The 23,640-nt window shown below is 36.6% G+C and overlaps 1 protein-coding gene across 1 annotated transcript in view; it reads right to left on the minus strand.

Moving 5' to 3' along the window:
- ITGA8 (integrin subunit alpha 8) overlaps positions 1–23,640 on the minus strand; it is a 300,431-nt gene that overhangs the window by 93,991 nt on the left and 182,800 nt on the right. The window contains exons 16-18 of the mRNA XM_053714013.1: positions 18,310–18,365; positions 2,975–3,129; positions 534–671 (exon numbers count right to left, since the gene is read on the minus strand). Coding sequence (XP_053569988.1) covers positions 534–671; positions 2,975–3,129; positions 18,310–18,365 — 349 coding nt within the window. The remainder of the gene's footprint in view (positions 1–533; positions 672–2,974; positions 3,130–18,309; positions 18,366–23,640) is intronic.

Here is a 23,640-nt window from a genome sequence, read left to right on the forward strand (position 1 = left end):
CTATCATTTTCTTTAGCAAATGTCCATTGTTTTGCAGTCCAGTGAGACACCCCATAAAAAGCACCGTGAGGGCTGTTTATCTTGTTTCCTTTAAAATTGGGAAAATATATAAATGAGCTCCTGCGCTTATCAAGCAATCACTGTAAAGCTTGTTGGAAGGTCAGGGTTCTGAATTCCAGATAATGTACTATGGTGTCTGGGGGGGGGGGGGGGAGGGGGATCCTGTACTTTTCAAAAAAGGAAAAACAGGCAAATAATGAAACTATATTAGAAAGTTTATTAACTATATATTAATAAAACTGCAATGGGAAATTTAATTTTGGATTTAATCTCCATTTTAGCAAGTAAAAATGTTGTTTTTATGTTCTCATGTGCCAGAGATATAATGGAAATTGGAATAGTTTTGCAAATGTAAAAAATGTATTTCTCTGAATTTTGTGTTCAATGATATCTGCAAACTGCAATAAAGCTCTAAAGTGGACGTCCGAGTTGCTATTCTATGTTATTTAGATGTGAAGATATTGCTACACTACCTGCTTCTGTAGGGTTGTTTCTCCGTAACGATTTAGAATTGGCTTCAGATCCAGGTCACCTGAAAAGGCGGATTCATCCAAACTATAATTCATATTGACAGTAATTGGAGTGAGCTTGTCACGGAATTCCGTTTCTTCCTGTAGGAAGTAGACAATACAAATATGCAGTGGTTAGTGTAAACTATGTTTTTAAAGGATAGGGAAAGCCCAAAGTCTCATGGCTCTTACACTAATGATTGAAATACCTGTACTTTCATTTTATGCTCTAATGTCTTTGACTCTTTCTTCCCCTTCTCCACCTTTCATCTGCTTCAATACAGCTTTACCTTATGACTCTAATGCAATGTGCGATTCCTCTATATCCTTCCAAAACTTTCTTTACTTTCACCCAACCTCGTTAAATCTCTTGTTTATGTAACTCCTTTCTTTTCTCTTTTGTTGTCAATGTATTTAGACATTTTCTCCTATCTGTACCATCTGCCTTACCTCTCTCTTTTTTTTTTAACTAATTTTCTCTTGAGATCTCTCATTAATTTGTATTTCATAACTCCATTCTCTGTCTTCATTTAATTTACAACCAATGACTCTCTTTTCTACAACTTCCATCCTGCCTCTCGTTTCTAGAGGTGCCATCCTTCCTCTCGTCTATAGAAGTGACATGCTGCCTCACTCTAGAGGTGCCATCCAGCCTCACTTCTCTAGAGATGCCATCCTACCTCTTGTCTCTGTGGTTATTAAGTCTCTAGAGGTGCCATCCTTCCTCTCGTCTATAGAAGTGACATGCTGCCTCACTCTAGAGGTGCCATCCAGCCTCACTTCTCTAGAGGTGCCATCCTACCTCTTGTCTCTGTGGTTATTAAGTCTCTAGAGGTGCCATCCTGCCTCACTTCTCTAGAGGTGCCATCCTGCCTCTCGTCTCTGTGGTTATTAAGTCTCTAGAGATGCCATCCTGCGTACCATCCTGCCTCTTGTCTCTAGAGGTGCCACCCTGCTTCGCATAACTAAAAGGTGCCATCCTGCTTCATTTTTCTTGAGGTGCCATCCTGCATCTCATCTCTAGAGGTGCCACCCTGCCTCACATCTCTAGTGGTGCCACCCTGCCTCATGTCTCTAGAGGTGCCATCTGCCTCTCGTCTCTAGAGGTGCCACCCTGTTTTGCATCTCTAGGAGGTGCCATTCTGCCTCTCATCTCTAGAGGTTACATCCTGCCTCTTGTCTCTAGAGGTGTCATCCTGCCTTTCGTCTCAAGAGGTACCACCTTGATTCTCATCTCTAGAGGTGTCACCCTGCCTTGCATAACTAGAGGTGCCATCCTGCATTTCGTCTCTAGAGGTGCCATCATGCCTCGCATCTCTAAATGTGCCATCCTGCCTCTCGTCTCTAGAGGTATCATCTTGCTTCTCATCTATAGAGGTGCCACTCCTCCTCTGATCTCCAGAGGTTACATCCTGCCTCTCATCTCTAGAGGTTATATCCTGCATTTCCTCCCTATAGATGCCACCTCACCTCTCCTCTCTAGAGGTGCCACCCTGCCTTGCATCTCTAGAGGTGCCAGCCTGCCTCTCATATCTAGAGGTGCCACCCTGTCTCGCATCTCTACAGGTGTCATCCTGCCTCATGTCTCTAGAGGTGCCATCCTGCCCCACGTCTCTAGAGGTGCCATCTGCCTCTCATCTCTAGAGGTGCCATCCTTCCTCTCATCTCTAGAGGTTACATCCTGCCTCTCTTCTCTAGAGGTGCCATTCTGCCTCTCGTCTCTATAGGTGTCATCTTGCTTCTCATCCCTAGAGGTACCATCCTGCCTCTAGTCTCTAGAACACTAATCAAATATCTCATCTCGAGAGCCCCTGATCATGCCTGGCCTCAGCAATACATATATATATATATTTAATATTTAATATTACTAACAGCCTTAAATGATCAGGATTTTGTTATAGATTACACATTCTAAATAGCAAATGGAAGTTAACTGATTGGCCATAAAGCTTTCTAAAATTAGCTTTTAGAACTCTGTACTATACTGTGAATTAAAAAAAATGTAAATGTATAATTTCTCAGTATAGAGATTGATAAATTATATAAAACATATAGCTCAAAAATAAAGTTCACATATCTGATAAACATGTTTATTCCCACATTGACATAAAATACATAAAACGTTTGTATGTTTTATGTATATTAAAACTAAAGATTAAATTGTTTTAAGTATTTTTCTTGCTAAAATACTACTTACATATATAAATGGTTTGAAAAGTTTATTTTTTATTTGTCATTAACAATTTTTTTAGCTTTTTAAAATGAATTAAATATATTTCTTATCTTTACTAGATTTGGTACTATATTTCACTACAATCCTATTTGTTCACGATTATTTGAGACTGCTCTATAGCTCAAATTAAAATATAAAAAACAGTATTTATTATAACCATTTTAGAGCTTACTCTGAGATAGACAACAAAGTCTTGGCACTGGAATGGCTTCTGTTTCTCTATTGTTAGTCGGAAAGCTTTGTGCGCCTGATTGTTTTCCAGAAATATTGTTCTCTTCACTGCGCCTTTCTGTTTCAACCAGTCTAATTCAACTTCAACTTCCAATACTGTAAATATACAAATTCAATATTAAAAATGCAAAAACAAATAAATAAATAAAAATTAAAAGATATATATATACCCACATATTCCCACCATTTTTTAACATATCCAATATATTATTTTGATGCAGTGAAAATATTACTTTGGATTGTCTAATGTGCAGGGAAAAGATCACTAAGGCCTAGATTTGGAGTTTGGCGGTAAAAGGGCTGTTAACGCTCCGCAGGCTTTTTTCTGGCCGCACCATAAATTTAACTCTGGTATCGAGAGTTTAATCAAATGCTGCGTTAGGCTCCAAAAAAGGAGCGTAGAGCATTTTTACCGCAAATGCAATTCTCGATACCAGAGTTGCTTACGGACGCGGCCGGCCTCAAAAACGTGCTCGTGCACGATTCTCCCATAGGAAACAATGGGGCTGTTTGAGCTGAAAAAAAACCTAACACCTGCAAAAAAGCAGCGTTCAGCTCCTAACGCAGCCCCATTGTTTCCTATGGGGAAACACTTCCTACGTCTGCACCTAACACTCTAACATGTACCCCGAGTCTAAACACCCCTAACCTTACACTTATTAACCCCTAATCTGCCGCCCCCGCTATCGCTGACACCTGCATATTTTTTTTAACCCCTAATCTGCCGCTCCGTAAACCGCCGCAACCTACGTTATCCCTATGTACCCCTAATCTGCTGCCCTAACATCGCCGACCCCTATATTATATTTATTAACCCCTAATCTGCCCCCCTCAACGTCGCCGACACCTGCCTACACTTATTAACTCCTAATCTGCCGAGCGGACCTGAGCGCTACTATAATAAAGTTATTAACCCCTAATCCGCCTCACTAACCCTATCATAAATAGTATTAACCCCTAATCTGCCCTCCCTAACATCGCCGACACCTACCTTCAATTATTAACCCCTAATCTGCCGAGCGGACCTCACCGCTACTATAATAAATGTATTAACCCCTAAAGCTAAGTCTAACCCTAACACTAACACCCCCCTAAGTTAAATATAATTTACATCTAACGAAATTAATTAACTCTTATTAAATAAATGATTCCTATTTAAAGCTAAATACTTACCTGTAAAATAAATCCTAATATAGCTACAATATAAATTATAATTATATTATAGCTATTTTAGGATTAATATTTATTTTACAGGCAACTTTTTAATTATTTTAACCAGGTACAATAGCTATTAAATAGTTAAGAACTATTTAATAGTTACCTAGTTAAAATAATAACAAATTTACCTGTAAAATAAATCCTAACCTAAGATATAATTAAACCTAACACTACCCTATCAATAAATTAATTAAATAAACTACCTACAATTACCTACAATTAACCTAACACTACACTATCAATAAATTAATTAAACACAATTCCTACAAATAAATACAATTAAATAAACTAGCTAAAGTACAAAAAATAAAAAAGAACTAAGTTACAAAAAATAATAAAATATTTACAAACATAAGAAAAATATTACAACAATTTTAAACTAATTACACCTACTCTAAGCCCCCTAATAAAATAACAAAGCCCCCCAAAATAAAAAATTCCCTACCCTATTCTAAATTAAAAAAGTTACAAGCTCTTTTACCTTACCAGCCCTGAACAGGGCCCTTTGCGGGGCATGCCCCAAGGATTTCAGCTCTTTTGCCTGTAAAAAAAAACATACCATACCCCCCCCCAACATTACAACCCACCACCCACATACCCCTAATCTAACCCAAACCCCCCTTAAATAAACCTAACACTAAGCCCCTGAAGATCTTCCTACCTTGTCTTCACCATACCAGGTTCACCGATCCGTCCTGGCTCCAACATCTTCATCCAACCCAAGCGGGGGTTGGCGATCCATCATCCGGTGCTGAAGAGGTCCAGAAGAGGCTCCAAAGTCTTCCTCCTATCCGGCAAGAAGAGGACATCCGGACCGGCAAACATCTTCTCCAAGCGGCATCTTCAATCTTCTTCCATCCGGTGCGGAGCGGGTCCATCTTGAAGCAGGCGACGCGGATCGATCCTCTTCTTCCGTTGTCTCCCGACGAATGACGGTTCCTTTAAGGGACGTCATCCAAGATGGCGTCCCTCGAATTCCGATTGGCTGATAGGATTCTATCAGCCAATCGGAATTAAGGTAGGAATTTTCTGATTGGCAGATTGAGCTCGCATTCTATTGGCTGATCGGAACAGCCAATAGAATGCGAGCTCAATCTGATTGGCTGATTGGATCAGCCAATCGGATTGAACTTGATTCTGATTGGCTGATTCCATCAGCCAATCAGAAAATTCCTACCTTAATTCCGATTGGCTGATAGAATCCTATCAGCCAATCGGAATTCGAGGGACGCCATCTTGGATGACGTCCCTTAAAGGAACCGTCATTCGTCGGGAGACAACGGAAGAAGAGGATGGATCCGCGTCGCCTGCTTCAAGATGGACCCGCTCCGCACCGGATGGAAGAAGATTGAAGATGCCGCTTGGAGAAGATGTTTGCCGGTCCGGATGTCCTCTTCTTGCCGGATAGGAGGAAGACTTTGGAGCCTCTTCTGGACCTCTTCAGCACCGGATGATGGATCGCCAACCCCCGCTTGGGTTGGATGAAGATGTTGGAGCCAGGACGGATCGGTGAACCTGATATGGTGAAGACAAGGTAGGAAGATCTTCAGGGGCTTAGTGTTAGGTTTATTTAAGGGGGGTTTGGGTTAGATTAGGGGTATGTGGGTGGTGGGTTGTAATGTTGGGGGGGGGGTATGGTATGTTTTTTTTTTACAGGCAAAAGAGCTGAAATCCTTGGGGCATGCCCCGCAAAGGGCCCTGTTCAGGGCTGGTAAGGTAAAAGAGCTTGTAACTTTTTTAATTTAGAATAGGGTAGGGAATTTTTTATTTTGGGGGGCTTTGTTATTTTATTAGGGGGCTTAGAGTAGGTGTAATTAGTTTAAAATTGTTGTAATATTTTTCTTATGTTTGTAAATATTTTATTATTTTTTGTAACTTAGTTCTTTTTTATTTTTTGTACTTTAGCTAGTTTATTTAATTGTATTTATTTGTAGGAATTGTGTTTAATTAATTTATTGATAGTGTAGTGTTAGGTTAATTGTAGGTAATTGTAGGTAGTTTATTTAATTAATTTATTGATAGGGTAGTGTTAGGTTTAATTATATCTTAGGTTAGGATTTATTTTACAGGTAAATTTGTTATTATTTTAACTAGGTAACTATTAAATAGTTCTTAACTATTTAATAGCTATTGTACCTGGTTAAAATAATTAAAAAGTTGCCTGTAAAATAAATATTAATCCTAAAATAGCTATAATATAATTATAATTTATATTGTAGCTATATTAGGATTTATTTTACAGGTAAGTATTTAGCTTTAAATAGGAATAATTTATTTAATAAGAGTTAATTAATTTCGTTAGATGTAAATTATATTTAAGTTAGGGGGGTGTTAGTGTTAGGGTTAGACTTAGCTTTAGGGGTTAATCAATTTATTAGAATAGCGGTGAGCTCCGGTCGTCAGATTAGGGGTTAATAATTGAAGGTAGGTGTCGGCGATGTTAGGGAGGGCAGATTAGGGGTTAATACTATTTATGATAGGGTTAGTGAGGCGGGTTAGGGGTTAATAACTTTATTATAGTAGCGCTCAGGTCCGCTCGGCAGATTAGGGGTTAATAAGTGTAGGCAGGTGTCGGCGACGTTGAGGGGGGCAGATTAGGGGTTAATAAATATAATATAGGGGTCGGCGGTGTTAGGGGTAGCAGATTAGGGGTACATAGGGATAACGTAGGTGGCGGCGCTTTGCGGTCGGAAGATTAGGGGTTAATTATTTTAAGTAGCTGGCGGCGACGTTGTGGGGGGCAGGTTAGGGGTTAATAAATGTAATACAGGGGTCGGCGGGGTTAGGGGCAGCAGATTAGGGGTACATAAGTATAACGTAGGTGGCGGTCGGCAGATTAGGGGTTAAAAATTTTAATCGAGTGGCGGCGATGTGGGGGGAGCTCGGTTTAGGGGTACATAGGTAGTTTATGGGTGTTAGTGTACTTTAGGGTACAGTAGTTAAAAGCTTTATGAACCAGCGTTAGCCAGAAAGCTCTTAACTCCTGCTATTTTCAGGCGGCTGGAATTTTGTCGTTAGAGCTCTAACGCTCACTTCAGAAACGACTCTAAATACCAGCGTTAGAAAGATCCCATTGAAAAGATAGGATACGCAAATGGCGTAGGGGGATCTGCGGTATGGAAAAGTCGCGGCTGAAAAGTGAGCGTTAGACCCTTTAATCACTGACTCCAAATACCAGCGGGCGGCCAAAACCAGCGTTAGGAGCCTCTAACGCTGGTTTTGACGGCTACCGCCGAACTCCAAATCTAGGCCACAGTTTGGAACAGTTTATGTTTACTGGAAGTCGTGCCTTAAAAAAATTATGACGTGTAAAACCCTACATCAAGCAAATATGGTAATTCAAAATAAATTGAAGAAGTTGCACATACAATTACATGAAGAATAACATATTTATTTAGCAGCTACATTGTAAAACAAAAGCCAGAATTAAGAAAACAAATCTAATTGTTTATTTTTTCATTTTTTTGGCAGAACTGCCAAAGTTGATTACTAGCTGTGAGGGATGTCCCACTGTGAAGAACATGGAACTGTTTATAGAACAGATATTGTGTGTCTTGAGTAAAGAGGAAGAGTAGATATATTAACCTTAGAAAAAACACAGTTTCCATATATGCAAGGTATAAATAAACACAAGGGGAAGTAATTTAATCTGCTTATTTTTAAGGCACACAAAACAGAATGTGTATACTTTAATATAACTATAAAGTAAAGCGTTGTCATGTCGTATTATACTAAGGACTGATTAAATCATGGCAGTCCTAGTTATGTAGATTAATATTCATGATTCATATGATCTAATGTTCATTTTAAAGGAATATAAAACCCAAAAATGTTTCTTTCATGACTCAGAGTATACAATTTTCAACAATTTTCCAATTTAATTCTATTGTCAAATTTGTTTAATTATCTTAGTATCCTTTGCTAAAGGAGCAGCAACACACTACTAGCTGAACACATCGGGCAGCTAATCATATGTGCAGCCACCAATCAGCATCCTAGCTCTCAGTAGTGTATTGCTTCTCCTGAGCTCACCTAGGTATGCTTTTCAACAAAGAATTCTACAGTTATTAGGATGAAACATGGATTAGCTCTGGAGACATGTCGGTTTTCTGACATAGAAAAACATTCAGCTGCACCAACATGGAGTTTTGAAAAAAAATATTTTACACTTTAAATACAGTCGCCTAGATTACGAGTCTTGCGTTGGCCTTAAAAAGCAGCGTTGAGGGGTCCCAACGCTGCTTTTTAACGCCCGCTGGTATTACGAGTCTGGCAGGTACAGGTGTACCGCTCACTTTTTTTCCGTGATTTTAGCATACCGCAAATCCCCTTACGTCAATTGCGTATCCTATCTTTTTAATGGGATTTGCCTAACGCCGGTATTACGATTGCCTGAAAAAGTGAGCGGTACACCCTCTCTTGGCAACACTCCTACCGCATTTAAAAGTCAGTAGTTAAGAGTTTTATGGGCTAATGCCGGAACATAAAGCTCTTAACTAAAGTGCTAAAAAGTACACTAACACCCATTAACTACCTATTAACCCCTAAACCAAGGCCCCCTCCACATCGGAAACACTTAACTAAAATGTTTAACCCCTAATCTGCTGACCGGACATCTCCGCCACTTTAATAAATTTATTAACCCATAAACCGCTGCACTCCCGCGTCGCAAACACTAGTTAAATTTTATTAACCCCCAATCTGCCGTCCCTAACATCGCCGACACTTAACTACATTTATTAACCCCTAATCTGCCGCCCCCAATGTCGCAGCTACTATATTAAATTTATTAACCCCTAAACCTAAGTCTAACCTTAACCCTAACACCCCCTAACTTAAATATAATTTAAATAAAACGAAATAAATTTACTACTATTAAATAAATTAATCCTATTTAAAACTAAATACTTACCTATAAAATAAACCCTAAGCTAGCTACAATATAACTAATAGTTACATTGTAGCTAGCTTAGGATTTATTTTTATTTTACAGGCAACTTTGTATTTATTTTAACTAGGTACAATAGTTATTAAATAGTTATTAACTATTTAATAACTTCCTAGTTAAAATAAGTACAAATTTATCTGTAAAATAATTCCTAACCTAAATTACAATTACACCTAACACTACACTATCATTAAATTAATTAAATAAATTACCTACAATTAACTACAATTAAATTAAATAAACTAAAGTACAAAATAACAAACAAACACTAAATTACAGAAAATAAAAAAAGAATTACATTTTTTAAACTAATTACACCTAATCTAATCCCCCTAATAAAATAAAAAGCCCCCCAAAATAATAAAATTCCCTACCCTATACTAAATTACTAATAGCCCTTAAAAGGGCCTTTTGCCAGGCATTGCCCCAAAGTAATCAGCTCTTTTACCTGGAAAAAAAAATACAATACCCCCCCAACACTACAACCCACCACCCACACACCCAACCCTACTCTAAAACCCACCCAATCCCCCCTTAAAAAAACCTAACACTACCCCCTTGAAGATCACCCTACCTTGAGCCGTCTTCACCCAGCCGGGCAGTGGAAGTGGAAGTGGACGTCCAGAGGGGCAGAAGTCTTCATCCGATCCGGCCAGAAGAGGACCTCCAGACCGGCAGAAGTCTTCATCCAGACGGCATCTTCTATCTTCTTCCATCCGGAGCGGAGCGGATCCATCTTGAAGACATCCGACGCGGAGCATCCTCTTCCGTCCGACGGCGACTGAAGAATGAAGGTTCCTTTAAGTGACGTCATCCAAGATGGCGTCCCTTCAATTCCGATTGGCTAATAGCCAATCGGAATTAAGGTAGGAAAAATGCTATTGGCTGATGCAATCAGCCAATAGGATTGATCTCGCATTCTATTGGCTGTTCCAATCAGCCAATAGAATGCAAGCTCAATCCTATTGGCTGATTGGATCAGCCAATAGGATTGAACTTCAATCCTATTGGCTGACTGCTCCAGCCAATAGGATTTTTCCTACCTTAATTCCGATTGGCTATCAGCCAATCGGAATTGAAGAGACGCCATCTTGGATGACGTCACTTAAAGGAACCTTCATTCTTCAGTCGCCGTCGGACGGAAGAGGATGCTCCGCGTCGGATGTCTTCAAGATGGACCCGCTCCGCTCCGGATGGAAGAAGATAGAAGATGCCACCTGGATGAAGACTTCTGCCGGTCTGGAGGTCCTCTTCTGGCCGGATCGGATGAAGACTTCTTCCCCTCTGGACGTCCACTTCCACTTCCACTGCCCGGCTGGGTGAAGACGGCTCAAGGTAGGGTGATCTTCAAGGGGGTAGTGTTAGGTTTTTTTAAGGGGGGATTGGGTGGGTTTCAGAGTAGGGTTGGGTGTGTGGGTGGTGGGTTGTAATGTTGGGGGGGTATTGTCTTTTTTTTTACAGGTAAAAGGAGCTGATTACTTTGGGGTAATGCCCCGCAAAAGGCCCTTTTAAGGGCTATTTGTAATTTAGTATAGGGTAGGGAATTTTATTATTTTGGGGGGCTTTTTTATTTTATTAGGGGGATTAGATTAGGTGTAATTAGTTTTAAAAAAATGTAATTCTTTTTTTATTTTCTGTAATTTAGTTTTTTTTGTACTTTAGTTTATTTTATTTAATTGTAGTTAATTGTAGGTAATTGTAGGTAATTTATTTAATTAATTTAATGATAGTGTAGTGTTAGGTGTAATTGTAATTTAGGTCAGGAATTATTTTACAGGTAAATTTTATTTTAACTAGGAAGTAATTAAATAGTTAATAACTATTTTTTTTTTTAAATATTTTTTATTGAGGAAGAAAAAAAATAAATAACAGTACAGTATATTCATGTGCAGACACCCTCAACCAGTAAGGGCAAATAACAATAACATACAGCACTGTACATAAATCAAGTTATACCACATTATTATATAGCATAAAAAGAAAAAAACTACCTATGTGGCGTGTTCAAGCCAAAATTTACCTCAGATTTTCTAAGTGGCATATAGGGCTATTTTTAAACCCTTGTATCTGCAATTACCTAGACATAATATACAATTCTGAGCATAAACACAGGAATAAAGCGCTACTATGGAGCATAGAGAAAAATAACTAATCATGCACTATATAGGATCATTGAATTAAACTCAGGCTTGTTCATTAACCCAGATCTCTTTTCTTTATGTAAGGTGTCTACTATCACTGGTCTGGCATATAGTAATTGAAACTAATAGTCCATCAGCCTAATGTTAAGTATGAACCATCCATAAGATTTATAAAGATCGTTGCACCCATATGATCAATAATGAAAGAAAAGGGGTATTGCTTCTTTACGGAGGAGTGGACTTAAAAAAAAAAGAGAAAAAAAGATAACCAGTAATACTACATGGAAGGGAGAACTATTTGAATCGCGGTCCCAGACGATAACCTTACATTCTGGAACTACATAGCCAGGGTGTATCCAGGAGATAAATAGAGGGTAATGGTATATAGAATTAAAAAAGCATAGAGAAATTGTTTATCTAAGACACATTCTGGTTACCTAGCATATGTTAACTAACATAGGAAAAATGAATGCCTAGGTACAAATATAGCACAACTTATATTACTTAAACAGCAAGCAGGGAGAAACAGTTATAGCTAAAGTTATCTAAATGATTTACTTCTAGGTATGAATATAGCTCTGTATCGCCTAAAGTATAACTCAATAGGGTTCCCCATCCCAAAGTCTGCCACCCACTAGGCATGTTAAGACTCGTACATGGGGAACAGATTCCATAAGTAATTAAAGACCCAGACAAACGGATAAAATCTGGGTAGTAGAACATACACATAATTGCATAGGCTTTCTATTATTATAAAAAACACATATCAAATACGACTGATATAGGCATCATATACAAGGTATAATTAGGCTTTTCTAAAAAAAAAAAGACCATATAGTACATATATGGATAAACAAACAGAGCAGTAGACTGTGTCTAACTATAGTCGTAACCATGCTTCTTAGAACTATCTAGAAAGTCTCCCAAACTGAATCAAAATAGTGTCCCACTATCGGAGCAAGACAGTTTCTGTCAGTCAAACAATGTCTATCCTACCCCACATCAAAATGCCAGAACGTATGTCCCAGTGGGGTGTCAAAGCAGCCAGATAGGAATTTCATAGCCGTGATTCCAGTTCCTCCGGAACAGTGTTGTATTGCTGAGGCTATCAACTTCAGGTTCAGATGCATGCATATACTTCCATCATGCTCCCCAGAGACAAACAGCCAATCATGCATGTAAGACTCCGCGGTCCACGAACAGGGGCTCCGCATCTCTATCCATTTAGCATAAGGCACGAGCACTAAATGAGCGTGAGGATCGTCCCGTGTGGGCATAGGCCTGTATGACAAATGAGCCGACTGAACTAAAGCCCATTCTTTTGAAATGGCTGGTTGCCATGAGGTCGGGCCAACACACTTCCTCTCCGCATATTCAGGAGGTTGCTCCCGTTGTTCCGGGGGTATAGAACTGGCTACTGGCAGATTCCAGCTATAGCAATTTTGAGCCTCATCCGGTTTGACATTCTGTCTCAACTGTTCCGTTAGTCCCAACAATTCCTCTCTGAAATCTGAAAAAATATTTTGCAGCTCCTGCAGAGTATCTTCCATATTATACAAAATACCAAACTTTGTAAGGTAGTCCTAATAGTCCTTAGGCTCGGAACCAAGGATTGTAGGAGTAATCGTATCTGGGTACTTTTAGACCCAGGGGCCTGAAGGGGAAATATATGCGGCAGCCCTAGCCACGCTATTCACAAGCCGTGTGCGCAGCTCACTTGGATAACATAGGTCAGGGTGTCAGTCGATCGCTCCTGTACTTCAAATATATTGGGTAGACAGTCTTAGCTTCCCAAAAAAAAAAAACAATCTTTAGTAGAATAGCTCTTCAGTTTATAGAGTACAAGCAGGAGCTTCTCCAAAACACGTCCTGCCGCTCCAAGCATAGGCTCCGCCCCCCCTAGTTAATAACTATTTAATAACTATTGTACCTAGTTAAAATAAATACAAACTTGCCTGTAAAATAAAAATAAATCCTAAGCTAGCTACAATGTAGCTATTAGTTATATTGTAGCTAGCTTAGTGTTTATTTTATAGGTATTTAGTTTTAAATAGGATTAATTTATTTAATTGTAGTAAATTTATTTAGATGTATTTAAATTATATTTAAGTTAGGGGGGTGTTAGGGTTAGACTTAGGTTTAGGGGTTAATACATTTATTATATTGGTGGCGACGTTGGCGGCGGCGGCAGATTAGGGGTTAATAAATTTAATATAGTTGCAGCAACATGGGGGGGGGCAGATTAGGAGTTAATAAATATAATGTAGGGTTTGGCGATGTTCGGGGCATCAGATTAGGGGGTTCATAAGTATAATGTAGGTGGCGGCGGTGTCCGGAGCGGCAGATTAGGGGTTAATAATATAATGTAGGTGGCGAAGTGTCGGGGGCGGCAGATTAGGGGTTAATAAATGTAAGATTAGGGGTGTTTAGACTCGGGGTTCATATTAGGGTGTTAGGTGCAGACATAAAATTAATTTCCCCATAGGAAACCATGGGACTGCGTTAGAAGCTGGACGCTGCTTTTTTGCAGGTATTAGGTTTTTTTCAGCCAGCTCAGCCCCATTGTTTCCTATGGGGAAATCGTGCACGAGCACATTTTGCCAGCTTACCGCTGACTTAAGCAACGCTGGTATTGAAGTGAGATGTGGAGATAAATTTTGCTCAACGCTCACTTTTCTGAGGCTAACGCCGGCTTGAAGAAAACCAGCGTTGTAATACCAGCGTTGGCTTAAGTGAGCGGTAAGAAAAAAAGGCTTGTTAGTACCGCACAGCCTTACCGACAAAAACTCATAATCTAGCCGAGTGTTTCTCAACTCCAGTCCTAAAGTACCTCTAACAAGCCAGATTTTCACTTAAGGGGACATGAAACACAAAATGTTTATTTCATGATTCAGATAGAGCATACCATTTTAAACACCTTTCTAATTTACTTCTACTATCTAATTTGCTTCATTCTCTTTGTATCCTTTCCTGAAAAGCTAAAAAAATCTAGATAGGCTCAGGAGCTTCAAGCTAGCTGATTGGTGGCTGAACTTGTATGCCCATTGTCATTGTCTTACAAATGTGTTTAGCTAACACCCAGGAGTGCATTGCTATTTCTTCAAAACAAGATGAAGAATAAGTCAATTGGAAAGCTGTTCAAAAATGTATAATCCATCTGAATCATGAAAGAAAAATGTTGGGTTTCATGTCCCTTTAACTAGAGTACAGTTGAAATAATCAGCTGATGGGTGACAGAAGGTTAGTAACCATGGTTACTGATCAGCTGATTATTTCACCTGTGCACTATTTAAGATATTATGAAGATCTGGCCTGTTAGGGGTATTGAGGACTGGAGTTAAGTAACACTGATATAATAAAAGCATTGTTCAAATAACAAAATAAAATGCAGGGTACACTGGGAAATATGGGGTTAAAAAGGTGCATCAATAATAAACGTACTTTTTCTTATTGTCTGTGTGATGAATAGAAGTAACACCTTGTATCTCCCCTCTGTCCTCCTTAAACCCATCCCTCTTCTTTTATATCTCCTGCCTGTCTAATAAACCGCATTTTAAATTCAGCAACCTCTCTGTCAGAGTCCCTCTGCCTACTTTACTCTCTCACCTTTCACAGACCCTCTCCAATTTCCACCCCCCCCCTTAGATTCAATCATAGACTTCCTCTAATATTCCCCACCATGTCCTTCCCAGTTTTCTCATGCTCTTTACCTCCCTCCCCTTATCATATAACCATCTCCCTCTGAGCTTTGTAGTCACGAAATGTTTCCCTCTGTCTTAGCCTCTCTTCCATCATCTATATTAGCTCCATCCTCTAATACCCAACAATAAATCCATTAAAAAAACTTAAAAATATTAACTAAAGTCATGTTTGTCACTATTACCTTTTTCTATTTTTATTCTTAAAGGGGCAGTAAAATAAAAATGTATTCAGATTGACCATGCAATTTTAAATAACTTTCCAAGTTACTTTAATTTTCTAATTTGCTTTAGGTTTATTTTCTCCCCATTCTTTGTTGAAAAGGATACCTAGGTAGGTTCAAGAGAAGCAATGCACTTCTGGGAGCTAGTTGCAGATTGGTGGCTGCACTTACATGCCTCTTGTCATTGGCTCACCTGATGTGTTCTGCTAGCTCTTAGTAGTCTATTAATGCTCCATGAACAAAGGATACCAAAAGAATGAAGCAAATTTGATACTAGAAGTAAATTGGAAAGTTATGTTAAATTGTATGGTCTATCTGAATCCAGAACGAAAATGTTGTATTTCATATCTCTTTAATAAATTTGATTCACTAGTAACAACTGTTGATAATTAATAATTGTGCACCATTTTATTTACAATTAAACATTTTAAAATTGCTAGTTTAGATAAACAGTTGGTCTTGTAAATATTAAAGGGACAGTCAACTTGAAAATTGTTATTGTCTTAAAAGATAGATAATTCCTTTATTAACAATTCCCCAGTTCTGCATAACAAACACTGTTATATTACTATACATTTTATCTGTATGATTACCTTTATATAAACCACTGCAGACCGCCCCTTATCTCAGTGCTTTTTACAGTCTTGCATTTTAGCCAATAAGTGCTGGTTCTTGCATAACCATTATCATTCACAGGAGTGAGTAAATGTTATCTATATGGTACATGTGAACTAGCACTGTCTAGAAGATGTGCAAGATTTAAAAAGCACTGAGATAAGGTGCGGCCTGCTTGGGCATAGAAACAGGCAAACAGAGGTTATAAAGTATATTAATATAACAATATTTGTTATGAAAAGCTGGGGACTGGTTAATAAAGGCGTTATTTTTTAAACAATAAAAAACATCAAGTAGTCTGTCCCTTTAACAGTTACTAATAAAGTCATTTTAAAAATAAGGATTATTTAACTTCTACATGTATCTTAAACATTTGCAATGCTCTATTGTGAAAAATATTAATTTGAAACAATAAAAAGGTTGATAAAACTTATATTTTCAAGAGGAAAAATCTCAATAAAAAATTAAATTATTTACAGATCCCCTATAATTTCGCTGGTGTCCCTAAAAACAGCAATAACAGTTTAAAAATATATTAGAGATTCTTAAAAATTGATTGGATGCCAAGTTGATGAGTACTTTATAATGTACACAATACAGGCTGTATGAAGTCAATAATAAAGTTATAAACCACAAAAGCATTGCTTTTCTTGGAATAACAACATTGAAACATATTGTAAGAACGTCGCTGATTTCAAAGGAATTACCATTAACCTAAACATACCTTTTAATTTATTAGTACAATTCCTTCTAATTAGTACTCATATGGAGTTTTATAAAACGTATAGGTTAAATTCAATTCAAAAACATCACATCACCTGAAATACCAAACCATTTGTATGAATGAAACTGTTATATATATATATATATATATATATATATATATATATATTGCTTCATTTTTTCAGATATCCTTTGTTGAAAAATTGCAATGCACATGGGTAAGCCAATCACACAAGGCATCCTGTGCAGCCACCAAGCCTATCTAGATATGATTTTCAACAAAGGATATCAAGAGAATGAAGAAAATGAAATAATAGAAGTAAATTAGTAAGATGTTTAAAATTGCATGCTCTTTCTAAATCATAAAATAAAAAAAATTGGGTTTCATATCCCTTTAATGTTTACAAATTTAAGCATTTTTACCATTTTAAAGGGACATTAAACACTAAATAACTGTTTAAATATTGAAAAAATAAGTGTAAAGTTTTAGTGTCTATAAATCAATAGGAGATGCCATGTTGTAACTTAGGTTACCTTCTCTGCTGTGGCCAATTGGGGAATGTTATCAATAAAATAGGTCACTACAGTCTGCAGCCAATGGCTGTGTGGAATATATCAGTGTTCTGCACTTCCATTTCTAACAGCAACTGAAAAGCTCAACATTTCAGAATGGAATTACAGGAAAAGGGGACAAAATTAATAATGAAAGTATATTGCAGAGCTTTTTTTTATTTATACAGTTTATCATTATATATTACAATCTCAAAGTGTTTAATGTCCCTTTAATATACTTATGTGATAACACACAAAAATGATATAGATAAAATTTATATAAATTGTTTTCTATTATTAAAAACTGCTACTTTTATTCAGGACTGATCCCTCTAGTCTCACAAACCTCTGTGTTGTACTTTGAAGCTTATTTATTAAGTATGAGACAGGTAGGTGAGCATTCGAGAGTAAGCTCTGTGTAGCAACAAAGGAAATTAAGACATCGGAAAGACTTTATAGGACATTCAATTTTTTTTAAAATATGTGGGTCTGCCTATAAACTAAAATAGTGTTGTTGGATAACTGCCTTCAAAAACTGTTATGTTTGATGTTGGACTCTGGAACTGAATAAGTTAGGTGCATTTCTGGCGATCCTTGGATTCAAGAAATTCTCTGAGTATTTTCCATCTACAATGTGCTCTGATTTTGGTCTTAATATGGTAATATTGCAGACAAGCCTTAATATGGCAAGCAGACAGCTTATTTATAGCAATACAAAATAATGAATGACATACTTGCATGTGAGTAAGAAAAATTAAATTTAGGTCACAGCAGAAAAATAATAAAATATGAATATATTTGACACTTGTGATTTTGCTATTGAACTATAAGTTGTCAAATAATTCAATTCATTTTAACACAAACTTGGCAGATAGTGGACCACAAAATTACTGAATATAACAAGATTGATACTTTGTTGCCAATTTCATTATATAAAATCTTAACTTCCCTATGGTACCACCATAGTTTTATATACTAGTAGTGATGAAATAAAACTCTCTCTTTCTTTTAAAAAATGTGATTTCTATATTCTACACTCCAGCCATTTCTCATTTACAAATACACAAATAAACAAGTAACAACAGTCTTTAGGTCAATAGATGTTTTACTTTGTTGCAGCTTTGCCATAGACCAGTCAGTGTAAATAGAGAACTTACCTATTTTGGATGGAATGCTTTGACCTGATACTGTTGCACAGACCCTTACTGTGAAACTATGGAAACAAAAACAACACAATAAATAGAGTTTACAAAATAAAAGGACAAAATGTTTGCTTTAAAGCTGTTACAAAATATAAAGCTGATACATTTATGGATGATAAACTTTTCTTCTAAAGAATACGCTATAGGTACAAAATACAATCCCACAATAGCAGCATCCCTTAGTGCTAAAGGGCATTGAGTCTAAGCATAACATACTAGTAAAGTTACTGTAAAGTACTTATAGTAACTGCACAAATGTTATAAAAAGATGATATTCAGTTTATGTCACAAGTAAATATGTGTTGTGATAAAGAGAGGGAAATCATTGTGTTGTGGTCACTAAAACTAACTTCAAACACTAACCATATGACAAGCTGACCTGCCCTTATTAATTCAAGGGTCAAAGATCCAGCACAGAAGCGACCCATGAGGTAATTGAAAAGCCTTATGTCTCACACATTTCAGCCTCTACCTCTCCTATATACAAACTGCTTCATGAATTATCTGACCTTTCTTCATAAATGCATTTAACCTGCTCTGTTACTCTTTAAAGGGTAAGTAAGTCAAAATACACATGCTTGATACACATAGAGCATGCATTTTTAAACAACTTTTATTGAAACATTTTCTTTGTTCTTTTGGTATATTTTGTTGAAGGGTACGCCCAGAAGAAGCTATGCACTACTGTGAGCTAGCTGAACACATCTGGTGATCCAAAGACAAAGGGCATACATGTGCAGCCATCAATCATAGCTAGCTCCCAGCAGTATATTGCTAGTCCTGAGCCTATCTATGTATTCTCTTCCACAAAGGACACAAAGAGAACAAAGCAAATTTGATAGAAGTACATTGTAAAGTTAAGTATGCATGCTCTCCCTGAATCATGAAAATGTAATTTTAGCTTTCCTATTCCTTTAATAAACACATTACTAAAATAACAACAAATGTTTGTTTTCTCAATAATAGTTGACTTTCTCTTTTTGAAACTAATATTCTAATACTTATTATTGTGGTGAAAGTATATTTTAAGACACATATATGTAACATATTACATGGACGTTACATTACTTTTTGCTTTTCTTGTTAATTTTGATATATAATAAGGATATGACGATTAAAGGGCCGGTCAAGACAAAATTAAACTTTCATTATTCAGATAAAGCACACAATTTTAAACAACTTTCAAATTCACTTCCGTTATCTAAATGTGCATAATCTTCATTTTATATTGTTACTTTCTGAGGCACCAGCTCCTACTGAGCATGTGTAAGATTCACAGATATATGCATGTGCATTCTGTGATTGGCTGATGACTGTCACATGATGCATTAGGAAAGAAAATTGAACTAACTTTGCATTTGTCAGAAACAAAATCTACTACACATTTGAAATTCAAACTAAGTGCTTTTGCACTGACTTTTTTTTATCATGTATTTATTAACAATGCAATTCTACTAGGTTTAGAAATCCTTTAAAGTTAAATAGTGCTGCTTGCATCATATCAATGTTTGAGTTTATTATTAATTGAAATGATAGTTCTACACTTCATTCCCTTCAATAAGACTTAATAAATCTGTCTATGACCTTGGAGTATCTGCCTCATTTATTAACATAATCTACTCTTATATCACTAGTACAAGCCATACATGTCATTTACTGGTAACCCTCCTTTTCTATAAATACACTTTATTTGTATTAGTTAAGTTGCTGGTCTCATACTCATCAAACATTCATACAGTTTATTTCAATAATTTCAAAATGTTAAGTGGACAAGGGGAAGCTATACCAAACTCTTGCTCTAATATCGTTAATTTTAATTTTTAACTTAGTTTAGTATCCTAACATACAACATATTGAGGCATGTAAGGTCAAGCCATTATTTATCTATCCATGTAGCATATGCTACGTAAAAAAGATTTGGTACCTAAGATGGCAGAAATTGAAAAAAATATATATTATAATATCCCTAAACTGCATACTGACAGTTTGTCAGTACCTAAGATAGTGCTGACCAGTAGGGGGTGAGGGAAGGAAATGAGCTGTTTGGGAGGGATCAGGTAGGGATCTGGGGGTGAGAGGTGTCAGGTGGGAGGGTAATCTCTACACTACAGCTATAATCAAGCTACCCGATAAACCCCTACACTGCTAGGAATATTACAAGTGTGGTGCGCAGCTGCAATTAGCGGCCTTCTATTACAAAAAAACAATGGCAAAGCCATGCATATCTGCTATTTCTGAATGAAGGGGATTCCAGAAATATTTTTAAAATCATTTGTGTTATGACTGCACAAGCGTTATGTAAATAATTTCAGTGAGAAACCCAAGGTTTATAAAAAAGCTATTTTTTTAATATAATCACATTTGGCATTAAAACGGTTGCATGAAATATACCAAAATGGGCCTAGATTAATACCTTGGGTTATCTATTAGTTTTGGTGGTATATAAAAACAAAACAAGGCTCTATTTCTGTTTAAATGGAGTGATAGTAAAAATGTTAAAAATTACCTGGTACCTTGGACAAGTTTTTCTCTAAAATTCCAGATCCTTAAGGGGTTAAACATGAATTTGCACTATAGTCCTACATGAGTAGTGGCCATGAACAGCAGAGTTAAATCAGAAGTCTTCATAGAGACCAACTACTGAACAGATGCTTGTTAAACAATGAGTAGAGGAAATCCCTTGATATCATAAGGAAGAGAATTATCACAGACAGCCAAGTCATTTACACTTAGAGATATGTAATTGCATTTTTTCTGTTAACCTAATTAATCTATCTTTTGAGACACTAAAACACTTTAACAAACCTCAAATCATAATTTACTGAAACTAAAGATCAGCTTCCTTTTTGTAATCTAATTAAATTGAACAATAAATGGAGTGAATACATCTGGCATGCCCATATTTTAAGGACACATTTCCTATGTACCATTTAACATATGATGTTGCCAAGAATGTATAGAGTAATTACGGTAGCTTAGTCTTGTTTTATTGATGAACCATGTTTTTTTGGCTAATTTCCCATGGGTGATAAGACTTTACAGTTATGTGTATTGTTATTAAAGGGCCACTAAACCCATTTTTTTTCTTTCATGATTCAGATAGAGAATAACATTTTAAACAACATTCCAATTTACTTCTATTATCTACTTTGCTTAATTCTTTAGATATCCTCTGTTGAAGAAATAGCAATGCACATGGGTGAGCCAATCACACGAGGCATCTATGTGCAGCAACCAATCAGCAGCTACTGAGCCTATCTAGATATGCTTTTCAACAAATTATATCAAGAAAATGAAGCAAATTAGATAATAGAAGTAAATTAGAAAGTTGTTTAAAATCGCATGCTCTATCTAAACCATGAAAGAAAAAAATTGTGTTTCAAGTCCCTTTAATCTATTGGAATTTTAGGATGACAGTGTCTTTAACCTTCATTAATCACATGACTGAGCAACCGAATAACACACCTCTTATTCACAAATATGATTATCACAAATCTGGAAGTTTTAAATAGCATTAAATAACATAATCAACATTGAAGTTTCTATGACTATATTTGAACACAGTGATTCTTTTTGACATTTCATTGTTTATCTTCCAGATCTGGTACTAATTTATCTTAAAGGGCCATAATACCAAAATGTTAAAACACTTAAAAATGATGCAACATAGCTGTAAAAAGCTAACTAGAAAATATCACCTGAACATTGCTATGTAAAAAAGGAAGATATTCTACCTCAAAATGTCCTAAGTATTCACACCCTATTGTAAAGGACTTTAAAGGGATAGTAAAGTCCAAATAAAAAAATGATTCAGTTAGGGCATGTCATTTTAAACAAATTTCTAATTTATTTTTATACTCAAATTTGCTTTGTTCTCTTGTTATTCTTAGTTTGAAAGATAAAGCTAGGTAGGCTCATATGCTAATTTCTAAGCCCTTGAAGGCCACCCTTCATCTGAATGCATTTGACAGTCTTTCACAGCTAGAGGGCGTTAGTTCATGTGTTTCATATAGATGACACTATGCTCATGCACGTGAAGTTATTTAAGAGTCAGCACCAATTGCCTGAAATGCAAGTCTGTCAATAGATCTGAGATAAAGGAGGCAGTCAGCAGAAGCTTAGATACAAGGTAATTCCAGAGGTAAAAAGTATATTTCTATAACAGTGTTGGTTATGCAAAACTGGGGAATGGCAAATAAAGGGATTATCTATCTTTTTGAAACAATAACATTTTTGGTGTTTACTATCCCTTTAAGCAGCAAATCAGTATGCCTGTTCGGAGACCATCAAGGGAGCGTGCCTCCTGTTATTTCCCTATTCAGTTTAAGGAAGTTTACTATAAAATCTCATGAGAGTTAAGGGAAATCTCATGAGATCACAGTAAAAGAGTTCATGACCTCAGCACTGCTGATGCTGATTGGCTGCTGTTCATTTCTTCCTTTTTTAATTTAACTTTTTTTTACCTACAGCTGGGCAGTAAATGAAATATAACTTTTTTACACAGTACTTACTCTGGTGAGCTTAGGACATTTGAGGTAAAATATCTTCATTTTTTAAATAGAGATACTCAGGTGATATTTTCCTGTCAGCTTTTTACAGTTATGCTGCATCACTTTAAAGTGATTTAGCATATGAGTATTATGTCCCTTTAATTAATCTTCACCTGCTTTTTGTTCAGTCCATCAATGTGGTATTCCATCATATCTAGATAAAATTTACTGTGTATGAGACATTAAAGGGACATCATGGAGATCATAGTAATAATAATGTGTAATTATGTGTAGTAAAACAACTTTGCAATATACTTTCATTATTTAATTTGCCTCTTATTTCCGTAATTTTATTCTAAAAACTGTGCGCTTTCTAGTTTGTGTTAGTAATGGAACATCAGACTCAACATTTTTCTTTCATGATTCAGAGAGAGCATGCAATTTTAAAGAACTTTCCAATGTACTTCTACTATCAATGTTGCTTCATTCTCTTGCTATCCTTTATTGAAGTAGCAGCAATGTACTAATGGGAGCTAGCTGAACACATCTGTAAGCCAATCACAAGAGGCATATATGTACAGCCACCATTCAACAGCTAGTTTCCAGTTCCCTAATCTACCTAGGCATGCTTTTCAACAAAGGATACAAAGAGAACAAAGCAAATTAGATCATAGAAGTAAATTGGAAAGTTAATTAAATTTTTATGCTCTGTCTGAATTCTGAAAGAAAGTTTTTGGATTTTCATGTCTCTAACACTGCTATATTCTACACTGCTATTAGTTGCACACTCCAGTGA

This window comes from Bombina bombina, chromosome 5 (genome assembly GCF_027579735.1).
Source record: "Bombina bombina isolate aBomBom1 chromosome 5, aBomBom1.pri, whole genome shotgun sequence".
NCBI lineage: Eukaryota > Metazoa > Chordata > Amphibia > Anura > Bombinatoridae > Bombina > Bombina bombina.